Source organism: Acanthopagrus latus, chromosome 21 (genome assembly GCF_904848185.1).
Source record: "Acanthopagrus latus isolate v.2019 chromosome 21, fAcaLat1.1, whole genome shotgun sequence".
NCBI classification, from domain to species: Eukaryota; Metazoa; Chordata; class Actinopteri; order Spariformes; family Sparidae; genus Acanthopagrus; species Acanthopagrus latus.
The window spans coordinates 14162840-14183022 of record NC_051059.1 but is presented as its reverse complement, the minus strand read 5'-3'; the positions used below and the strand labels follow the sequence as shown (position 1 = coordinate 14183022).

Sequence of the window (20183 nt, the reverse complement as noted above, 5' to 3'; positions counted from 1 at the left end):
TCACCGCAAACACAGTAAGAAACTGTGCTAAGGTCCTTAAAAATATCAAGTGGTTTCACACCTACAAATGTTAAAACAAAGCTTTTTCACTCAGACTTACTCCTGATACACAGTCCCCTCCACAGCCTGACATGGAAATTACTATCATAAACTATAGATAATAACTTGTAGGTGTGACATGCTAAGAAGTAATCTCATAATCTGTGAATTTCAACAAGAATACGTACGACGATTGTGGTGCTACAATGTTAAAAGGATGAGTGCATTTTGTCAAGTTAAACAATACTCACATTCTTGATGAAGACACTTAAACTGTTACACACATCCAGTGCAGGTGGAACAAAATCTCATTCTGTAAAAAAAAAAAAAAAAAATACATGTCAGAAGTTTATCTGAAATTATTTCAGGTAATCAAATCAACTGACTTTCTTCCAAAGTGACAGTATTTTAGTTTGTTTAAAGTGTAGCCACACTGCAGAGTGGAGTAAAAGAGAAGGAGACTTGATATAATAAGACTGGAACCAGGGAAGATTTTCACACGATCCGTTACACTCTGAATATATAATATCACATGAAGCCTTTCCATAAAACACACAATTTCTATTCGACTGTCTTTTTATTCCATGACCCGTCAGTAGTTGGGATTTGGAAGACATTTCACATGGAACCAAAATGTGACAGCAGTCAGTCTCTCCTGAAGAAAATCACCAAGCTAAAGCTAAATGTTAAATTATTCCACAACATTATTTAAACAGTAAATCATTTGGTTACATTCTCACAAATGATTCCAGCTGCTGTCTGTCTGAAACAACATTACAGTCTGTCATCGCCTCCAGTCAGGAAGTGCAGAAGTAGTATTTACAAACAATGAAGTTTACAGCCGTAGTGTAGATTCTTCCACACTATTAATTTGTTGTTGATTACAAGAAATATGGAGATACAGAACAAAAAGTACACATTTCTAGGCTTTTCTGAATCTTTCTGGAATAAAACTTTTGTGCTTGGTGCCTTAAATCTGAACAGATGTAAACTTCACAAACCTACAGCTTCCTCACAACAAATGTATCATTCATAAAATTAAAAGAAAGCTTATGAGTTAAAACAAGGTTAAAGGAGACAGTCATTTAAAAACTAAAATGATGAAAAAAAAAAGAACAGGACCTTCTCATGAAAGTCTTTGGCAAAATCTTTGCTTCATCATCATCGTTTAAAACAGTATCGTTCCCAATGTACAAAGGGGCCAAGAATTTTTAAAATCGTTTTGATTGACCACAAGTTCTTCCGTACTTTTTTTCATTTCCAAGCAAAAAGCTGATTTCCAGTAATAACATCCGTAATATTAACAATCCTCTTCATACTGGACACATATGGCTGTCACAAGGTCCTTTCACAGCTCTGTAAGTCTTTCCATGTGTATAAGTCTTTATCATGAACAAGGCGTCCTCCTGACTCCAGTCTGTAGTTCAGGATTAAAGGAATATTTCTTTATCTTTGGCCAGCTCCAGAACTTCTTTGGGAAAAGGAGGTGGCGCTGGTGGTGGACCCTCGTTGTTGCCTCTGTTGTGTGTGCTGAAGGACTGAGACGGTTTTACACTGCGGGCAGCTGGTGAGTTGAAGATACCTAAAGGGAATGCGAAAATAAATTAATTAATGAATGGAGCAATAGCAGGAAAATTTAAAATGACAGCAACATCCGATAATATAATACATTTCTCCTCCCAAGTATAAATGTATGTTCTCATCCAGGAGTATGTTTTTAAATGTTTATTAACTGTGGATATGGAAACACATCTGATTAGATGTAGGTAGATGTCTTTGTGACTGACTGAGCGAGAAGACTTTTGTCATTGTACCTGACTGGTAAATTCTTTGAGGACTGGCGGTCCGTTTGGCTCTCAGACTGCCTCCTTCTTTGATTGTCCCTCTGATGGGCACCAGCTGGCTCACGTCTATAGAGGCTACATGTAGAAACACAGGACAGGGTTTGACCTACCAAGCAAATCTGTAAGGCCTTTGAATTTAGAGGCATTTTCCTAGATGTCATGCTAACAACCAGCCTACTGCAGACAAACATTTTTTTTCTCAATGTTCAGCTGCAGCTAAAAGTTCACAAATAATGAAGTGATGTTTCAGTTAACCTGCACTGTGCGTTCTCTGGTGCGACCCCTTCGTCCTGAAGGTTTTCTCCTTTCCCTTGGACTGAGCAGCCAGCTTGGCGGGGATCTGCTGCTGCACGACTGCCGGCTTATTCACCTGGTTGGTGGTGCTGATCAGCTGGATGGGCAGCTCGGGCTTGGCGGGCAGGGGGGTGATGCTCTCCCTCCGTGGTGGAACTTTTGGAGGAACTTCCTTGGGGTCTGAGGTGGTGGGCAACACGTAGATCTTCGGAGGGATGGTTTTCACCAGACTTCCACCACCGTTCACTATGCTTCCCCTGAATGACTGGTAACTGGAGAGACTCCAGAGCTAAAGAGAAAAGATTAAATATTTAACTCAAACTCTGTTATTTAAAAGAACTAAATAAACTGGTCTTAACTTTTGACTCTAATTTAAATTCAACTAAACTGTGAGGATTTATTATGGTATCTAGTGTTTCCTTCTCCATTTTGAATTATCCTACATGATTCTTTGCCCATCAGTGTTTTTACTGATTTCAAAATCATACTGCATACATGAGAATATATGCACACCAATCAGTGTGTGCATTTACCATCACACATCTAAACAAAATCTCAGACGATCTGACCATGTTGAAACAACAGTTGTATGTAATCTGGACATCAGATTACCTTTAAATCCAGCTTCCACATGTGTTGCACACTCTGGCTTCATATGCAGTTTTCTTTAATTAAAAAAATCTGCATATGTAAGCTAAAACATGCAACACTTTTTTTTTTTTTTTTAAGTCTGCTGTGAATGACCAGCACCTCATTAAAGCCCTTGATATGCATTTCCTCTCTAAGATATCTGAGAAACCAAACCAAAAGTATAACGATTAGGCGTCACTTGAGTTAGTTTTGCTTTTCATAGATGGGATGTAAATGTTATGAAGATGGGTTAAGTAAGGACAGGGTACCTCTGCCACAATGAGTGTTTTCTCACTTATCACTAGTTGACTAAGTTTAAACTTCTGATTAAATGTCAAGGAAATTACATTCCTAGAAAAAAATATTTAAAGTCATTTGTGAAGGAATATTTAGAATGTCAGCACTGAAAACATACAGATCAGTGAGTACAACATGCTAATACAGACAGTCAGTCATATTCCTATCCTACTCCTTACTTGTGCAGGATCATCATAGTTGGAGAATCCTGGGATGCACTTCTTTATTTTCTCCTGCAGCTGATCCAGACGATCTTTCTCCTGAGTCAGACGCTCCTTCTCCTTGTCCACTGCTTTTGTGGACTCCCTCAGCCTCTCCAGGCCCTGCTGATAGTCTTTCGTCTGCTTCTCCAGTTCTGCCTTCTCCTCATTGAGCTTCTCCTCCCACTTTCTGCACTCATCCTCCCTCTGCTGCAGCTGAGCCTCCAGAGCCTCAATCTGTATCCTTTGCCGCTCCCTGTCCTTCTCCCAGCGTTGCTGCTCCTCTCGATGCTGCGCCTGCAGCTTGTGTAAGTTGGCGAGTTCCTCCTTGTGCTTCTCCAAGTTGCGCTGTTTCTCCTGCTCGAGCAGCATGCTGCTGTAATGACGAGATGGCTGCTTGGTCTTTGACTGAAAAGTGTTATGCAGCTCAATCTGGCTGTCCTGCTGGGTGACGACTGCCTTTTGAAGAATTGAATACCAACATATGAGAGTGAAACATGAAATCTGCTACAGGTAAACAAACAATTAATTATCATGAAAGAAACCTAATGGAGTTACTCCTGAAATTTAGCCATGAGTAAAATTTGCAAGACATTTGTAAAAATTAAGGTGCTGAATAAAATGTTAAAAAATTCATAGCAATGTAAAATATCTTACTTGTAAGCTGTATAACCTCTGTGCAAGCAGTATCACCCTGTCACACACCTACAGTGAACAAGAATTAAAGTGACAGATATTAAGGTTTCTGCATGAATGAAAACAGATGGAAAAAGCATAAAAATAATAAACAAAGTAAGTATCAGACAGGTTACCTCTGCCTCAGGGAAATAACTGGAGGTTAAACTGCTCTCTGTCATCTGCGTGTCATCGTCGGCCTTGAATCAAAGCAGCACAAACAATTTAAATGCTTCATATTTTAATCACCAGAATAGAAGTAGGATTTAGATCCGCTCACGGATGTGTCTCACTCACAGACAGTTCCAGGCTCTCTGAGAACATTTCATGGAGCTGGGGGGCACTAGAGCTGTGACCCATGTGTGCTGCAATGCCCTCGCTGCTGCCTGGCCTCTCAGCTGCATCTCCATCTGAGAAAATAAAGTCATATTTAAATGAGTAGAGTCACCTTATCTCTGCTGATGATAATATATGTAGTGTGTGTAGCAACTGTGTGTAGTAGTAACAGATTAATAGCTCAGAAGCATTTTTAAAAGACTTAACAGTGTTATTCGACTTGTTGTGAGATAACACAATGTAAATAATGTTGAAAACAAACATGCGATGTAAATCCTATAAGTTGCACATAAATAAGTAAATAAAACACATACTTTTATATTTTCTGTAACCACTTTTGCTGCCTTCACCATCCGCACACTAACATTAACATGTATTTAAAGAGGTGTTGTCAGTCCCATGTCAGCTTTATGTCAGCTTACTTCTCATGCTGCTCACAGTAGGGTAACTATTAGCAAAGGTCTCAGTCCTCCTGAGCAGCCGTCCCTGTGTGTTATTCTCATCCTTCAGAAGGTTTGGGTCTTTGATCCTTGAGAAGAACAGGTTCTGCAGGTTTTCCACTGCAAGCAAAACAAAATAATTACTTAATCTCTCTCTAAAACGCCTCACCGTAAGTGCCCTGTCTCGTGACCGAGGTGTGATGGAAAACAGAAGTATTTTTACGTGAAATTCAAATATGGACTCATGACAATGTTTTTTAATTGCAAACAAGTGCAGAAATTGTTGCAGATTCTGAATACATGATTATTCCAACCAAGACATGCGGCTGTCCTCTCAGCTCTTACCCTCATCAATAGCTCCTCTAAGCAGTGTCTCCCCCTGCTGGAGGTCAGAGGCCTCTCCTCGGAGCAGCAGCCCTTTGTGCGGGGTTTCCTGCTCCATCACACTCTCGTAGAGAGCAGCAAAGATCTGCTGTTTCTCTGCCAGATTTTGTTCTATGAGGTCATCCCTCACCTTTAGAGCATCTAAAGAAGGTCAGCATAATAAATGTCTGTTCAGTTAATGCAGAGGAAAGTTGACTGAGAATGAGGAACACTGATGCTATACACTGATGCTATAACTTATAAATTATAAAAGGCTGTTTCATATGACCTCAAAGTCCTTCACTTTTGGCTCAGGATGAAACTGACTTGCATTTAATCAGCAAACAATATGCCTTTTGCTTAACACACCCGGATAGAAGATTTGTTCACGCGGACATTTCTTTTGCTGACTATGAGACAGTAAATTGTCTTTTTTCACCAGTCTCTCTATCATCTGTGTTCTACACTGTTGGGCATGTCGGCTGTCTTACCTTGATATTGTTGCAGTTTAGAAGTCAGATCGCGGTACAGCTCCTCTTCTGGACAGCTATATCACACAAACATCATAGTCAGTATTGTTGCTGTTATAGTTAAATACAGTAATATTATATATCTATGTTTTTTTTCTTCTATTGTCTTCCACACAAGATTCAGTAATGTAATTGGCAGATTGCCATACATATATTGTTACAAGATTTGATATTAATTGAAGGACGTGCTGTGCTAAAACATAACTCAATTATGATGTTCTTAACTCATTCATATTTTAACAAGAGCTGCAACAAGTAATTGATGAATTGATGAACTGTTGATTATTAAATTAATCACCAACAATTTGTATTTCATTTATCTGTTTAAGTATTTTTTTAAGGACAAAAAAAGATTCACAGCTTCCTAAATGTTAATATTTTATGGTTTGATGTCTTCTTGGGCTCTGGAAAATACTGAAGGATTCACCATATTTTGCTTTTTTGAACTAAGAACTCCATTCATTGATAAAATAATTGACAAATTAACAGCCAGTTGCAGCCCTAATGATTATCAGGCATCATTGCTATTAACAAGCTGTTGTAACTATTCTATTAAAGATTCGTAGAGTTGTGATAAAAAACACGATATTTAGTTTCATCCCCCAAACAACATGTTCTTTTCTCTTCCTAGAAGTCTTACTGGTTCACAGCTTCCCGAATCAGTGCCGTCCATGTCACGCATTCCTCTCTGGAGCCTGTGTGGATCTCGTACATCTCCGGCATGCTGGTGGTGCATGCACAGATCAGGTACATGGCTTTGTCCTCATGAGCCACTTCCCTGACTATCAGCCTTTGAAGGGAGATCACCGGTGGTTTGTTGTCCTACATGAGCCACAATAACACAGCTAATTATTACACGGATCATTAAATCATATCTTGATTTAAAAAAATCTATGTTTGGACAAGACATGTTTTCTGCCCAGGTAGAAAAACTGAACCAAAACCTTTCTATAATTTGTCATAACATGAAGTACTCATCAGCGTTTGTACAGAACTCACCAAAGAAGCAAACACAAGCTTCTGATCTTTCTCTTGAAGTAGGAGGAGCATGTCTGACAGCAGCACAGCATGGATGTCTGCAGGGACACAAATTCAACTCAGCGTCATCAAAGCAACATAAGAGCTGCACAATGTACTCGACTCGAGCGGCCATGGAGGATAGACTTGAGACATGTCCTCTGTGCCTTGCGTTACGCTTTAATCTCTGGCGCGTAAGTAATGACAGAAAAATATGCTGCTGTTCTAGTTCAATGAATCTTTCGGCTTTCAGAAAAGCAAGTTGCCCCAAAGCTGAACTTCCTAATAAAACAATACAAAGGAAACAGCAATAACACTGCAATAATTCACTGAACCGTCAGTCACCTGATGTAGCATACGTCAAAGTTTCACGGAAGTCAGACCAATGCACGCACACACAAAACTTTGGTTTATATTTTGACTTTGGGGAAATGTGAAAGAGTTGCTTAAAGCGTGTAAACTGTCTGTGTCATGGCTGCAAGAGTGAAACATTTAAGGAAAATACACGTTTTGCATGATGCCGTTCAGAAATGACTGGTGACACATGCTGTATATAACAGTCATATAGAGGCTGCTCTATAGAGGCTCACGGTGGCCCAAGACTTTACTCAGACACTTAGCATATTAACCTCAATTAACCTTGACATGGAATGAAAACAAACAGGGTCATTAACCACTTGTCTTGTTCCGCCTTCTTACACTGTAATAAATACCAATGTAATAAAGCTGTAACATTAAATTACCATCTTTAATCCAATCAAATAAAAAAGTTCAATCAACCAGGAAATGAATACATGAGTCATGTTATGTATTTTGACATTTAGTTTCAGCCCTGATGTAATTGCTATTGTTAGACTACTGCATCTGGATATGTAAAGATCAACTGTCATTTGATTTCTTCAATTCTTCTCAAAACATTTAGGGGGAATTTTGCAACACCAAAACTCCAAAGTAAACCCTCTTCCCAAACACATCAATTAAGGATCACTGAATATGAAAGTAGTCCCAACATCCCCTCACTGTTCTTTTCCTCTTAATATGCCAATTAGGCAGGGGTACAGGGAAAAAAAATGGAAGAACTGTCAATCCTGCGTTTTTGAATTTGATGATCAGAAGTGAAAGCTCATTTAGATTAATTTTCTATTTATAACCAATATTGTGACACTCGTAGTCTTACTACATTTATTAGCTTTCTTTAAAAGCAACTGCAACATAAAGAATACCTGCAAAATGCTATACACAAATGAAGTACACATGATCAATGGTCAATAACTAAGCCACAGACAAACAGCCATAAATTCAGTCGACCCGTCACACACCTTTTTGTCTACCCGAGGCCCTACAGGTGACAGGGCCTTCGTGCAGCAGCGTCCTGTTTCCCTGGATCAGATCCTCCCTGCGGATCAGCTGCCCCTCCTTCATCCGGCCCTGAGACTTTGGTTCCAGGCGCATGCCGATCTCTCTCAGACGAGCGGCTTTCTCGTATTCACTGACTTGATTGTTCACCTGGGTGATGGTTTCTTTAATCAGTGCCAAACCCTGCACCAGAGACCTGTACTCGTCTGTGTCAGCTGAGAGAAGCACGAAACATAATAATTGACCAATCTTCTGTTTATACATAGCACCATGTCAGGCTCCAGAGGAGGTTGGATTTCAGTTTAAGATTCAGGTAAATGAAGAGATTTTACCTTCAGTGTTCTGTATGACTCGTTCCACCAGGGTGGGATATTTGGTGATGCGTTGCGTCACCAACAGAAAACACTCGGGGATTCCCAACCGTCGCACCAGGGACAGCTGACCTATTTTCTGTCATAAAAGGAAAAGCATTGTTTATCTACACTTGCACAATTCTCCACTCAACAGTAAACTCTTGGAATAAGCATCGGACACTATTTTCTTTTTGTTCATTCTTCGGAGAAAGAAATATCATCACTGTTGTTTATAAAAAGGCTTCTCTCATTCTTTTTCCAATTCCAGTGCATTTTCTGTCCAACAAAACACAACCACAGGCCTCAATGTGTCATGAGATCAATCACATCCGCGCTCATAAATTGAGCAATGAAGGAAGATTACTTACCCTATTCAGCATCTGCAGTTTCTTGTTGTTCTGCAGCTGCTCTTTGTAGAAGCCGACGCCTTCATTTTGATGACTGCAGAAAACACTGTAACACTCCATCATTCCTTCTCCCAGTTCACCTGAAAACTAACACAGACGGAGAACACACACAACATTTAATTGTCTTTCAAGGACAGAATTTAATAGTAATTATGCATTTAAGTTTCTGCAATATATAACTGAACATGTTAACATTGTGTTTATTTTATCAAAGGGAACACAATGTAAGACAGGAGAAGATTACAACACATGCACACACACCAAACATGTCGTGCAGACAGAATAAACAGTTAAGGAAACCAAGAAATGTCGCATCAATTGTAGCAATTCATGTGCATCTTATTTTCAAAATGTAAAATGTCACCAAAAATCAAACGTTGTCACTTAAGCCCATTTTTGACAGCTAAAATGTTAAACTATCTGACTGTTTGTTGTAGATCTCTGAGTAGTAATGTCAAGATAGCATTAGGATTTGTAAATATATGTTCAGTAAACTATGAATCTGTTCACCTGATGAAAGCAATAGTTTTTGTTAAATGTGCAAAATCACAAAATGTAGGTGATACAGTACAGTGTAGGGAACAACGTAAACATTTTGATAATAAGAAACAATCTATTTACAACAAAGCTCATGATCATTGAGCCATTCGTGAACCTCTGAACTCTAAAGAATTGTTTCCATCTCCCTTCAGATATTTTGTAGAGTCGTGCATGGAAAAGTCGCTCTACCTGCTGTGTGTTATGTTGACATGAAAACTTTACTGGCAATTTGACCTGAGGGTGAACACATAATGACAGCTCATTTTAAGAGGAACAACTCCTTTAAACATGCACTCTACAAAACTTAAAACTGTTTCTGGGGAAATCCCCCCCACCAAACTGTCCCTTTTGATTAGAGAACCAGGAACAACACCTGTTCTTACTGTTACAACCACTGACTGTCAGTAAAGATAGACAATTCATCTCCACATCCTTTCATAATCCAAATTTTTGGAAGCCCTGAGGTGATTTGAAAAGACGTTGTACACAAGCATGTGTAGTGAATTCCTATAGGGTCCTATTAGCTCAGAAACTACAGTAAAGATCTTGGCTTTAAAAAGGTTGTACTCCAGACAAGCCTAATATTATTCTCCCCTACCTGAGAGATGAGGATATCCCCCAGTTGTGTGATCTGGTAGTTGTTTGGGCTTTCATTCTCTTGACATTCCTTTTGGCGAGCTTTGAGGCAGTTAAGGAAGTGCTGGTGGAGTTTGAGCAGGGCTTCCACCCCGAAGAAGAGCCGGTCCAGTTTGGCCTCCTCTATCAGCGAAGACTGCCTCAACTCATACATGTAGACATAGAGGAGGATTTTTAAGGTACGCACGTGGTGCATCTCCGTCTGGATCAACTCTGGGGAATTGATAAAGAGGGCGCTCTTGATTATAAGGTCCACGCTAAGTGTCTGAGACATGCAGTACGATTTGAGTGTGGCAGAATGACACCACATGCAAAGGAAAACAACAGTGAACAATGTATTACTCAACTATAGGTGTCATTAAACTCCTTATCATAGTTGACATGTTTATCATCAAAGGGTCCATCATCATCATAATAACATCCATCATCATCATAATTATAAGCCCTATAATCTTTGCCACAACAGTGCAATTACTGTGATCTCTGCTATCAATGATCAAAGATTCATCTTAACAGATGAATGACATGAGAAAATTCTGTCTGCGCGCACACACACACACACACACACACACACAAACACACATTCATAACTGTAAAATACAGTTTGGTTTTTGGATTTGTGTTCACATCTTTACAGATCATTCTTTGAGCCTACCATAGATAACGTCCTGTCTCTTCTTAGCCTCTTCCGTCAGGGCGTTCCGGTAGTTCGTGTCCACAGCTGTACTCCATGACTCTGCTCCCAGGTTCTCGGAATTGGACTCAAGATCACTTCTGAGCGAAGTATAATGGGAATCTGCATGACACACAGAAAGTCACATTGGAAACTGCATGAGCCTACAAGGCTTGTACTTTATCGTCATGCGAGTCTGTGTCTTGGTGAATCTTTTTTAAAAGTCTTACTTTCACGGCATAAATGTTCCTTACATGACGTCATGTTTTAGTCATATCACACTGTTTCATTACTAAGAAAAACAGAGGAAGGTGTAAGAGGACAAAAAGAAAATCTACTTAAAGTAAATCAATTGATTGTAGCCATTTTTACTGTGGATTTTTTCTAAAATTCAGCATGTATGACAATAATCCTGCTGCACAAGAAAAAGACAAAAATATGATGAATTACACAATCATGATATTCATATTCTTGTGTTACAGAATTGGATTCAGCTAATAACTTAAGGGTTAGGGTGCCTGCTGCACAGAAATAAAAACTGTAGACGAGGGACACACAGATGATGAAATTCTGGGATGATATTTTTGTGTTTTTGTTATTGATTTTGTTGTTGTTATTCAGTTCCCATTTTGTAACTGAGAAACAAATAAATATTAACAATAATAACAAACTAAACTGTTTTACATCATTCGGCCTTTCATTACACAGAATGAAAGAGTACACATTCATTCATTATATGTTTAAGACACATTTCATCTTTGACATGAAAAATATATCATTTTAAAGTAACTGCTTCAGCAGCTTGTTTAGCCCGTTATACAAAAGGCATATCAGGGATGAAACAAAACAGTACCTAATTAAAGTGATGTGACACACCAGATAAACAATCAGTGAATGTCAAAACTACATCTACGTTTTCCTGCGCTATCTTTCACAGTTAAGTTACACCATGCTGTTGTGACGCTGTTGTACAGGGAGCTTTCAGCAGCTTCTTATTCTGCTGCCAGTGACCAGCTGACCTTCTAGGTTGATGGGCTCAGCCAAAGACAGAGCCAGCGACACAGAGTCCTCGGCATGGAGCTTAAAGCGCAGGGCATCGACCTCCTCCATCTGCACCGGACCGGATCTAGTTGGTATGCGATGAGATAAAGCTCAACAGGTAAAAATGATGTCAGCACACAAGAATACACAGACAGAAAAAAAAAAAAAACACAACGAAACACACGCTAACGCTTCGTAGCTGTCAGGACTGTTGCTTAATTCAGTGCTGGAACCTCTGTCAGACTTGGATGGTTGACCTTATCTATGATGCCAAGTATAACACAACCTTTATGTCAAAAGGAGAAATGCCAGTAAAAACAGCAACAGACATCACATGAATCTGAATCAGGGTTTTTTGGACCGCTCATCTCTATCAGGCCGACAACAAACCTGGAAAAACATGTGACTTTGTATATTAGCTGATAACTCTTGACTGGAAAACTACCTCTGTCACATATGAGGAAAAATAAATTAGGACACTGTCTGCTGTTCTATGAACATGACCAAAGACACAAAACTACAAGATGGAAATTAGTCTTAAAATAAATATTCACCAACCTGGGACTTGTGTCGTTGTAAGAGGAGGAACCAGGCTGAGTACTATGTTTTTTAGGGGTTATGGTCATGCCTGGACCGAAGAAACATGCAGGGAGGCCATGGGAGACATGGGGACAAACACCCCCAGAGCTGAGTGACAGAGAGAGACAGAGAGACAGAGAGAGACAGGAAAGTAGACTATGAGTAACAGGGGCAGAGAGGTAAATATTGTGTGAGAGACTTAAAATTGGAAATTTAAGAAAGAAGGACAAGTGCAGAGGAATAAGTTTTATATGAAGTGTTACATATAGGTGCCCTCTTGTCTTTTCACTTGACATGAATGAAAAGAGGGGATTTTCAAAATGGAGACTGACTTTTTCAATGATTTGCTATCAATTATCAGTAATAAAGGAGAATGTTAATCGATATTTGGAATTAGAACATCTTTGTGAATCTTTGTGTCAAAATTTAGAATAACCAGTGTTGAAAATTCATTCATTTTTTGGGGGTCTGAAAAATACTGAAGATCAGATACAATTTTTTTCATATTAAATGGAAAATGTGTTTGAATCATTCATTTTGAGTTTTGTACCACAATATGAACACATCACCGCAACTCAAAATCCCTGAAAGTCAATACATGTGTTATTTCCCAGCACCACATTAAAAGCAACGATGATTTCAAGGGCTAATACTGCATTATTCAGGGTGAAATGGGAAAAAAACATACCTCTATGATTTGTTTCTGAAAACTCTACACGCAATTTGCTGACTCACTGGCCCTGAAACAGACTACCTACAAAAGGAAAAAGAGAATAAGAGGACAGTGCAGACTTTGTAGAGAGGGAACTGGTTAGACAAACTGCGACAGCACAGCTCATGTCAGACCAGCTTTCAGACAAAGACAAAAAGAAGAAGTCATGCTGAAAAACCCAGCTGCAGTTCAGCAACGGGTGCTACAAATGACACTTTTCATTACAGTGACACAGGTACAGTTGGGTATAGGTATGTCACTAAGCTCTTATCTACTCAGCATTTTCCTCTTTCCTCTGATACACATCTCTGCAGGATGAGGGCAAAAACATGTTTACAGACATTATAATGATAATCATATGACTGACACATTCTTTCAAGTTCAGCTTTGAAATGAAAGTAATCCACGTTCTTAAAAAGGATTTAAAGGCCAGGTCTGACTCACCTTGTTCATATATAGTTCTGCTTGTTGTTTGCCGTGTTGTGTCTTGCACGGTTCCTTGTCACACTGGAAAACGCACAACAAGAAAAAGAACAAAAAGAATCCGGTTAAACCAGTCGATAAAAATGAAAGAGGAAAATGCAGCAGAAAGCTCTTAGGTCTCACAGTCTGATTGAATTTAGCAACAGTCCTGACAGAAAGCAGAGTGTGTCCCAGTTTGAGAGCAGTGGCCCATCAGTGACCCAACTAGCAGTGTCTGAGTATGTTTACATGGACAAGTGCCCCGGTCATGAACCTTATGCTGGTTTTGATCATATTTGGGATATGTGCAAAGACTTAATAAATCTGATCATAACCTAGATACTCATGTCTGTTTGTGTGCACATGCTGAGCCTTTTGAGGGTCAATGAGACTGATTCACTGTTATGTACAAAGGAATCTATACTAATTCAAAGACAGCAGTGGCAAAACATGATGCTCTTTCATGTGGGTAACATAAGTAATGCTAAATAAATAACCCTGAATGAACATAATAAATGTTAAAACACAAACATCGGAAAACAACTGCTAAAGAAACGTTATTACGGCTACAGACTGCATTCTAATTGTATCCAAGCTTATCTGTTTGACAGAGTTTAGGAAGATAACGAGCATTTGTTCAGTCAGACACACCTAAAAGACACACATTACTGTTTGACTAAAGGAGCAGTACTGACATAAACTCACTCAGGAGCTCTCCAGTTAGCCTCAAAGCTCACCTGTTTAACACACACAGTGCAGAACAAGAGAAGAAAACTCAACAAACTCAGAGTCATGAGGGCTTTAAAAGGTAGTCACTGGGAACAGAAAACATAATGTAGTAATTGGGTGCCAGGTGGAACCATGTGTGAGCTGTTTTTTTTTTCACTCAGCTGAATAAAATTCATCTCAAAGATTTTATTCATTACTGTACCACAGTTTTTATACCAGAAAAAAAGTTAAAATGTATTATGATAAATGATCATGATGATGTAAAGGCAAATATCTGTCTCACTGCCTAACGGTCAAGCCAAATCTCAATAACTTTTTGATTCAACTATTGTTTGTTGAACTCAATTAATACACAATTATTGCCCAACTACAAAGTAGTGATAAAACAATGTGATAATCATTTATTCACTAAAAGCTGCACTTTGTAGTTTTGGGAAAGAAAATTTGAATCCGAAGAGAATTATTTTGTTTATATTTGGCGGCCCCTGCCACCTTTCTGGCTTCAAACAGTGTTCTGGGAACCTTATTTTCTTCTAAGAACAGCTTGTTTATTTGGTTATGGAAAAATGAATATTCTGAGTGTGTACTTTACATCTACATTAATGTTAAAATGTCTTCTCCCAAACTACATACAGTAGTGCCCTTCTAAGTTATTTAACAAGCAACAAGATAGAGAGTCTAAAGCCAACTTGACCTGACTGTAGGCACAATTGCCCTTTGAGTTTTAATGTTTATGTTAGCATGCTAACATGTTGATGCTAACCAGGTATAATGTTCACCAAAATCACCTTTTTAGTTTAGGGCTCTAGCATACCAACTTTTGCTTATTAGCGCCAAATACAGAGTACAGCAGGGGCTGATGGATTGGGAATGTCAGCAGGGATAAACCAAAGGACTGTACAAACTAACCAGACCAGGACAGTGCTTGGTGAAAAGTCTCAGAGAACGGAGGCTGAAGTATTGATGTTTTTGATGATGTAGTCTTGGGTCTGCCTGATCGTGCTTTGTTTGGATCCAACTGATACAGTTTCTGTTAAGTGTTTCAGAGTTAAATGCACTGACCCCTCACCGACCTTTAGTCTGGTCATGATTTTATGTTGATGAAAACCCTCTTCGCTTACAACAACAGCTACTGGCACAACAATAACCACTTACTTTATGAATCCTCAAACTTTCAAATAATTTCAGGATTTGTGTGCGATACTTAAGATTTTAAGTGTGTAACTTCAGTCAAAAAGTTATTTTGAATTGTGCAACAGGAAGCTGACAATCAGACTATGGAATATGAATTGGTTCATGGATTGGTTTGGATTGGAAAGAGAATTATAGTGTTGGTACCAGATACTGAAATTGGATCACTTTGGTCCTGAAAAGAATCAGATGAATAGCATTACAATATTCTTGATATTACCATAATATTACACTTTTCTGTTTTTGTATTCTGGGATAGAATATCTGCAACTTTATGCTTTGGATTTAACCATCCATTAAAAGTATTTTCTACATACACAGTGTTAAGGTAAAGGACATTTTCCCAGGCACTTGTATCACATTACTTTCTTTAAAGGCCTGCTTCTAAACCTCATGGTATGTTATTAGCCACGCTGTGGTTGTATGGTTCAGCCCCTTGTTGTGAGTGACAGCCACACCTCAAATGATTCACCCACACTGGGTGAGAACAGAGAAGCATGAAATACAGGTCATTCCCTGCAAGAGATAAAACAAGACAAGCAAGTTTGCCAAGTATCCTACAGAGGAAGGAAAGATGGGGAGAAAAAAGCTAAACACTGTGTTTGTGGAAAGTAGTGTCACTTAGAAAGACATGAGCCTTAATCACTTCAACACCACAACAACAACAGGACTATTAAAACAAGTGAGAGTTGCAGATGCTCTGTCATGACGAGACACACGAAATCAGGCCATTGATGGTTAACAGCCGTGAAACCACATCCATTAGCCCGTGGAGGACTAAAGCTGACTGATACAAAGAAACCAACGATCCATGCTGCTCCTGTTCCTAATAAAGCCAGAAGCTGTATTTGTTTCACATCATCACACAGGTATAATCTGTCAAACACAGGAACACCAGGTGTTCTGGGGGATTGCTCCTTCCTCACAGGAACAGGTCTTGCTGGCACTTCTCATGTTGCTTTCACATCCGGCCTTGACAGAAAGTTTACTTATTAACTTCTAGATACTGGTGGTGTTTGTATCTCTAGTGTAGTGTGCTGTAAACGCATGCCAATGCGTTTCTGTCAGTACAAACAGGTGAATCCTACCCATGCCAAGTTGTCAGGCTGAAGGAAGCGTGACATGTGTGACTGCATTGCCGCGTGAGCTCCAGCCAACATTCAGCACTTCCTCCCCATGTATGAGACTGCAAAGAAAATGAAAATATGAAAATATTTCTAATGATCAGCTTCAGGACTTCTACCCCTCATTTAGGACCCTGCTCACCCACACAGTTAAAAGGCCAAAGTTGACCTGGAAGTTTATGTATCTTTGGGTTTCAGGAAAATTGTCCCAAGGCCTACTTCAAAATATCCAGTGGTTTCACACATACAGATGTTGAAATGCAGTCTTCTATGGCAGGCACAACCAGATGACAACATGGAAAAGCGGTGTTATTATTATAACTTTACAGCATTTCTATTCTACTTTATCTAACTTAAAAACATTCTTATTTTCATTTAATTTCTATTAGTCTCCTATATTGTGCTGCTTTTCTTTATTGTCTATTCCCTTGTGATGCTGTGTAAATTTAATTTCTCATACAGGAAATCAATAACAGTTCATCTTATCTCATCTCATCTTAACAGCAGTTTCCTGCTCAGGGGGTCAGCATCCCAGACTGAGTTTGACCAATAGCAGAGAGGCTTTTGACAGATTTACAAGATATAATATTTCTTCGTTTACACATTTCCTTACATTTACATATTTCAATCGTAGAAAGTTTGGAATACTTAAACATTGGAACGATATTCCATTTAAAGGTTTTGCCACGCTTTTGAAAATTCAAAACCAAACCCTGAATTCCTGATTTAGTGCTTCAGCTTCTGTGAATTTTAAGATAGGTTGACTTGGTTGACATCATGCCAGAAAATATTGTGAAGCATCGTTTTACAACAACTTCCAACTGAGGCAAACAATCATGTGTCTCCACCGAAGAAATTCTGTTTAATACAGTCATTTAAAACTGACACTGTGATGGGACAGGGACACTGAAACCTGGAAGACTTTGGCTCTTACAAAACAGTTGGTGATTTGTTTATGTATCAGCCCTGACATTAGTTCTGGTTGTGTAGATGTAGATATATATTACACTTCATCTAAGAGGTTTCTTTTTCAGGATGCCATTCACTGTAATGTAATGTAGCCAACAATTTTAGTTTAATTTAGCTATCGCAGCAACCGCAGATATTTAGGACAGTCTCAATGCTTTTATTTCTTATCTCTAAAATAAAAGTTAATCTGCTTTCATGACTACATTTTTTCCAACTGGTAAACACCTGAACATTACAGCTGCAGCTTTAACACTTTTTATTACCCAATTAGTGATTAACAGGCCTTATGAAAATAAATGTCTGATGAAGCCATAGAAAACTGACAGACACATGGTCGTTCACTCGACAAATAATCTATCTCTCATTTGGAGGACTTTCACAAGCCATTCATTAAAAAAAGAAAGTGGGTTTGTCGACATTACAATCAGGGTTCGTGTGTTATCCAGAGGGGGAATGTGAGGAATGTAAAAGGTGCTGGGTGAGAGAAACTGACCTGGATTCATAACGATACCCACTGAAAAATGTCAGATTCAATCTTAACTTACTTAACAGGAGCACTGGATGTTCAGGGGATAAAAACAAACAGCTGTCAAGTTAAGAGTGGAGACGGGAGGAGCTGCAGGTGTTATTAGCTATCTTAGTCACCTTGTCTACCTGTAGTTTTATGGAGACGTTACTTCAGCTAGTAAGTGACCAAACTGACAACGGATAAAACATTAAAATGACAGGACAATGGTGTTATATGTTGTCCTAACTTTGAAAAGTCACAATTGACACACAAAAAAAGACGAAATTCGTGTGTGGTTTTCAGCTCATGTCGAGCTGAAGAAGAATAACCCGCTTTTTAAACTGTTTCCATGATTATGACGAAGTTAGTTAGCTCGCCCAGCTAGCTTGTTTTGCTAGCTGACCGGTCATTAACCGCAAAATGTCGCTAACGACCGTTTAACACCTTGTCCGTCGCGTCTGTTAACTTAATACAACAACAACAAACAAACAAACAAACAAACAACACAGCCAAAGTTTAATCTTACCCGATGTAGAACCCGAGGATGAGCAGTGGTGTCCACACGAAAACTTTCTGTTTATTTCCAGGTTAGGAAGGGGAATAATATCGCTCAACACCTTCCAGTGAGAGGAGGAGACAGTGAGGATGTCTCAGGAGGGGCAAGTGCACGGAAAAACAAACCGAGCAGGAGGGAGTTGTTTTAAAGAAACCCCAGTCTCCTCTGGATGAGTCTCTACGGAAGCCCTGAGAGGCAAGAGTGGAAAACAACTGATCCATGTTTTTAATGTCTGGTCTTGTTTTTTGTCAAACTTTCTTTAGTTATCTTGTGTGTGTATTCCCATGGTTATTAGAAATTATGAGATGAAAACAAACTGTGAGTTGAAAAGTCAAAATTATTAGATTAAAAGTCAAAAGTATGCCTTATGTTGACTATTTATCTATAATTATGACTAAACATTTGACTTTTTCGTTCATTAAGTGTAGTTTTCTCCTTTCTTCTTTTTAGAATACTTACTTTTGTGTTCCTGTCGCAACACCTTTGCATCTATTGTGCTGCCATGAATTACTTTTGCATTCCTATACATTACTTTTTGTTTTCCCTCACATTACTTTAGGGTTTTCGCAACACTTTTGCGTTCCCTCCTCTTGTAACCCAAATGGGCACTATAAAAACAAACACCTAGAAATATTATGTTGGTAAAATTAAGTTTCACCTGCCAAACTTTTTTACCCTGTTCTTATGGATTTAAAAAAAAAAAAAAAAAAAGGTTACTAATTACCCTAGGAAAACTTTTATTTTTCTAGTCTCATTAATGAAAGAAATTAAATGTCATCCCAGCAAAACCATTTTTTCATAGAGAAAAAAAAAATCAGATCAGACATTGAAAATCGATCGTTATACATCTATTTTTCATGTTGTAGTTTTGTTTTTTATTTGCCTGTCAGGGCTTCTATAACCTCCTTCCTTCTCTAAGTATTGTGGGAATCACTGGCAACACATTCCACAAGCTCATTCAGCAACACTGACTGCTGCTGCTTCACCTCACTTAAATGAATGCAGACAGGAGGCATCCATGTCACGTCTCCATGACCCTGCATGCTCCGCTGTAATCCCGCGGTCACTGATAGAAATGAGCAGATTGATTTTTAAAATGACTTTCCCTGTAGGAAACAATGAGACCAGTCCAGCAGGGTGGAAACCAGTTGGGTGTGAAAACTGAGAGGCTTTTTATTTTGTCACCTTAAACAACCTTTTCTTCATGTGGGCAACCACAGGGAATGCAGGTAGCAGCTCAGGTAGTATGTCTCATCATTTTATTTTGATTTTTCACCAGACACTTTTGAGGGCATATTGAACTGGATCGAGGATGTGTATTTTGGTAAGCTATTAGTTTTTATACATAAATTTTACCTGTCCCTCCTGTGGACAGAGAGTACGAACACTGACAGCTGAGCAGAGGCGGTCAAACCTCAGGTTGAGAAAGTAAATGGATCTTGTCGTGCGAATGTTTAATCCAACGCTGTTTACAAATTTAAGAAAGGACTTTCAACCTCAATTTATTTTCTTTAGCCAACATGAATGAGAAGTAACCAAGGTGCTCAGATAATTTTATCATCTGTAATTCCATAACTGGGTGAACCCACCTGCTGGAGAAGCCCCAGAACAGCAGCTGAGAGCCAAGAGATACAAGTGTTAAGCAGCAGAGGGTTGTTAGTTGAAAACACATATGTGGTCGG

At 39.0% G+C, this 20183-nt stretch overlaps 1 protein-coding gene across 1 annotated transcript; it reads right to left on the bottom strand.

Moving 5' to 3' along the window:
• Window positions 1–529: 529 nt before the first annotated feature.
• Window positions 530–18618, bottom strand: arhgef18a (rho/rac guanine nucleotide exchange factor (GEF) 18a). The gene is made up of 22 exons (XM_037083337.1): window positions 18472–18618; window positions 13407–13469; window positions 12939–13004; window positions 12230–12358; window positions 11650–11756; window positions 10613–10753; window positions 9920–10170; window positions 8743–8868; window positions 8354–8471; window positions 7985–8236; window positions 6648–6724; window positions 6289–6470; window positions 5610–5665; window positions 5101–5280; window positions 4738–4875; window positions 4277–4389; window positions 4117–4179; window positions 3962–4009; window positions 3284–3763; window positions 2139–2466; window positions 1854–1958; window positions 530–1621 (listed from the first exon to the last, which is right to left on the bottom strand). The coding sequence occupies exons 4-22, from the start codon at window positions 12295–12297 to the stop codon at window positions 1470–1472; spliced, it is 2985 nt and encodes a 994-aa protein (XP_036939232.1). The 5' UTR covers window positions 12298–12358; window positions 12939–13004; window positions 13407–13469; window positions 18472–18618; the 3' UTR covers window positions 530–1469.
• Between the last annotated feature and the right edge of the window lie 1565 nt (window positions 18619–20183).

Coding starts and splice junctions, on each gene's coding strand:
- arhgef18a (XM_037083337.1), bottom strand. CDS start 12,297: ATGACCATAACCCCTAAAAAACATAGTACTCAGCCTGGTTCCTCCTCT. Junction 11,757..12,229: donor TACAACGACACAAGTCCCAG/GTTGGTGAATAT, acceptor CATACCAACTAG/ATCCGGTCCGGTGCAGATGG. Junction 1,622..1,853: donor TCAAAGAATTTACCAGTCAG/GTACAATGACAA, acceptor CATTCCCTTTAG/GTATCTTCAACTCACCAGCT.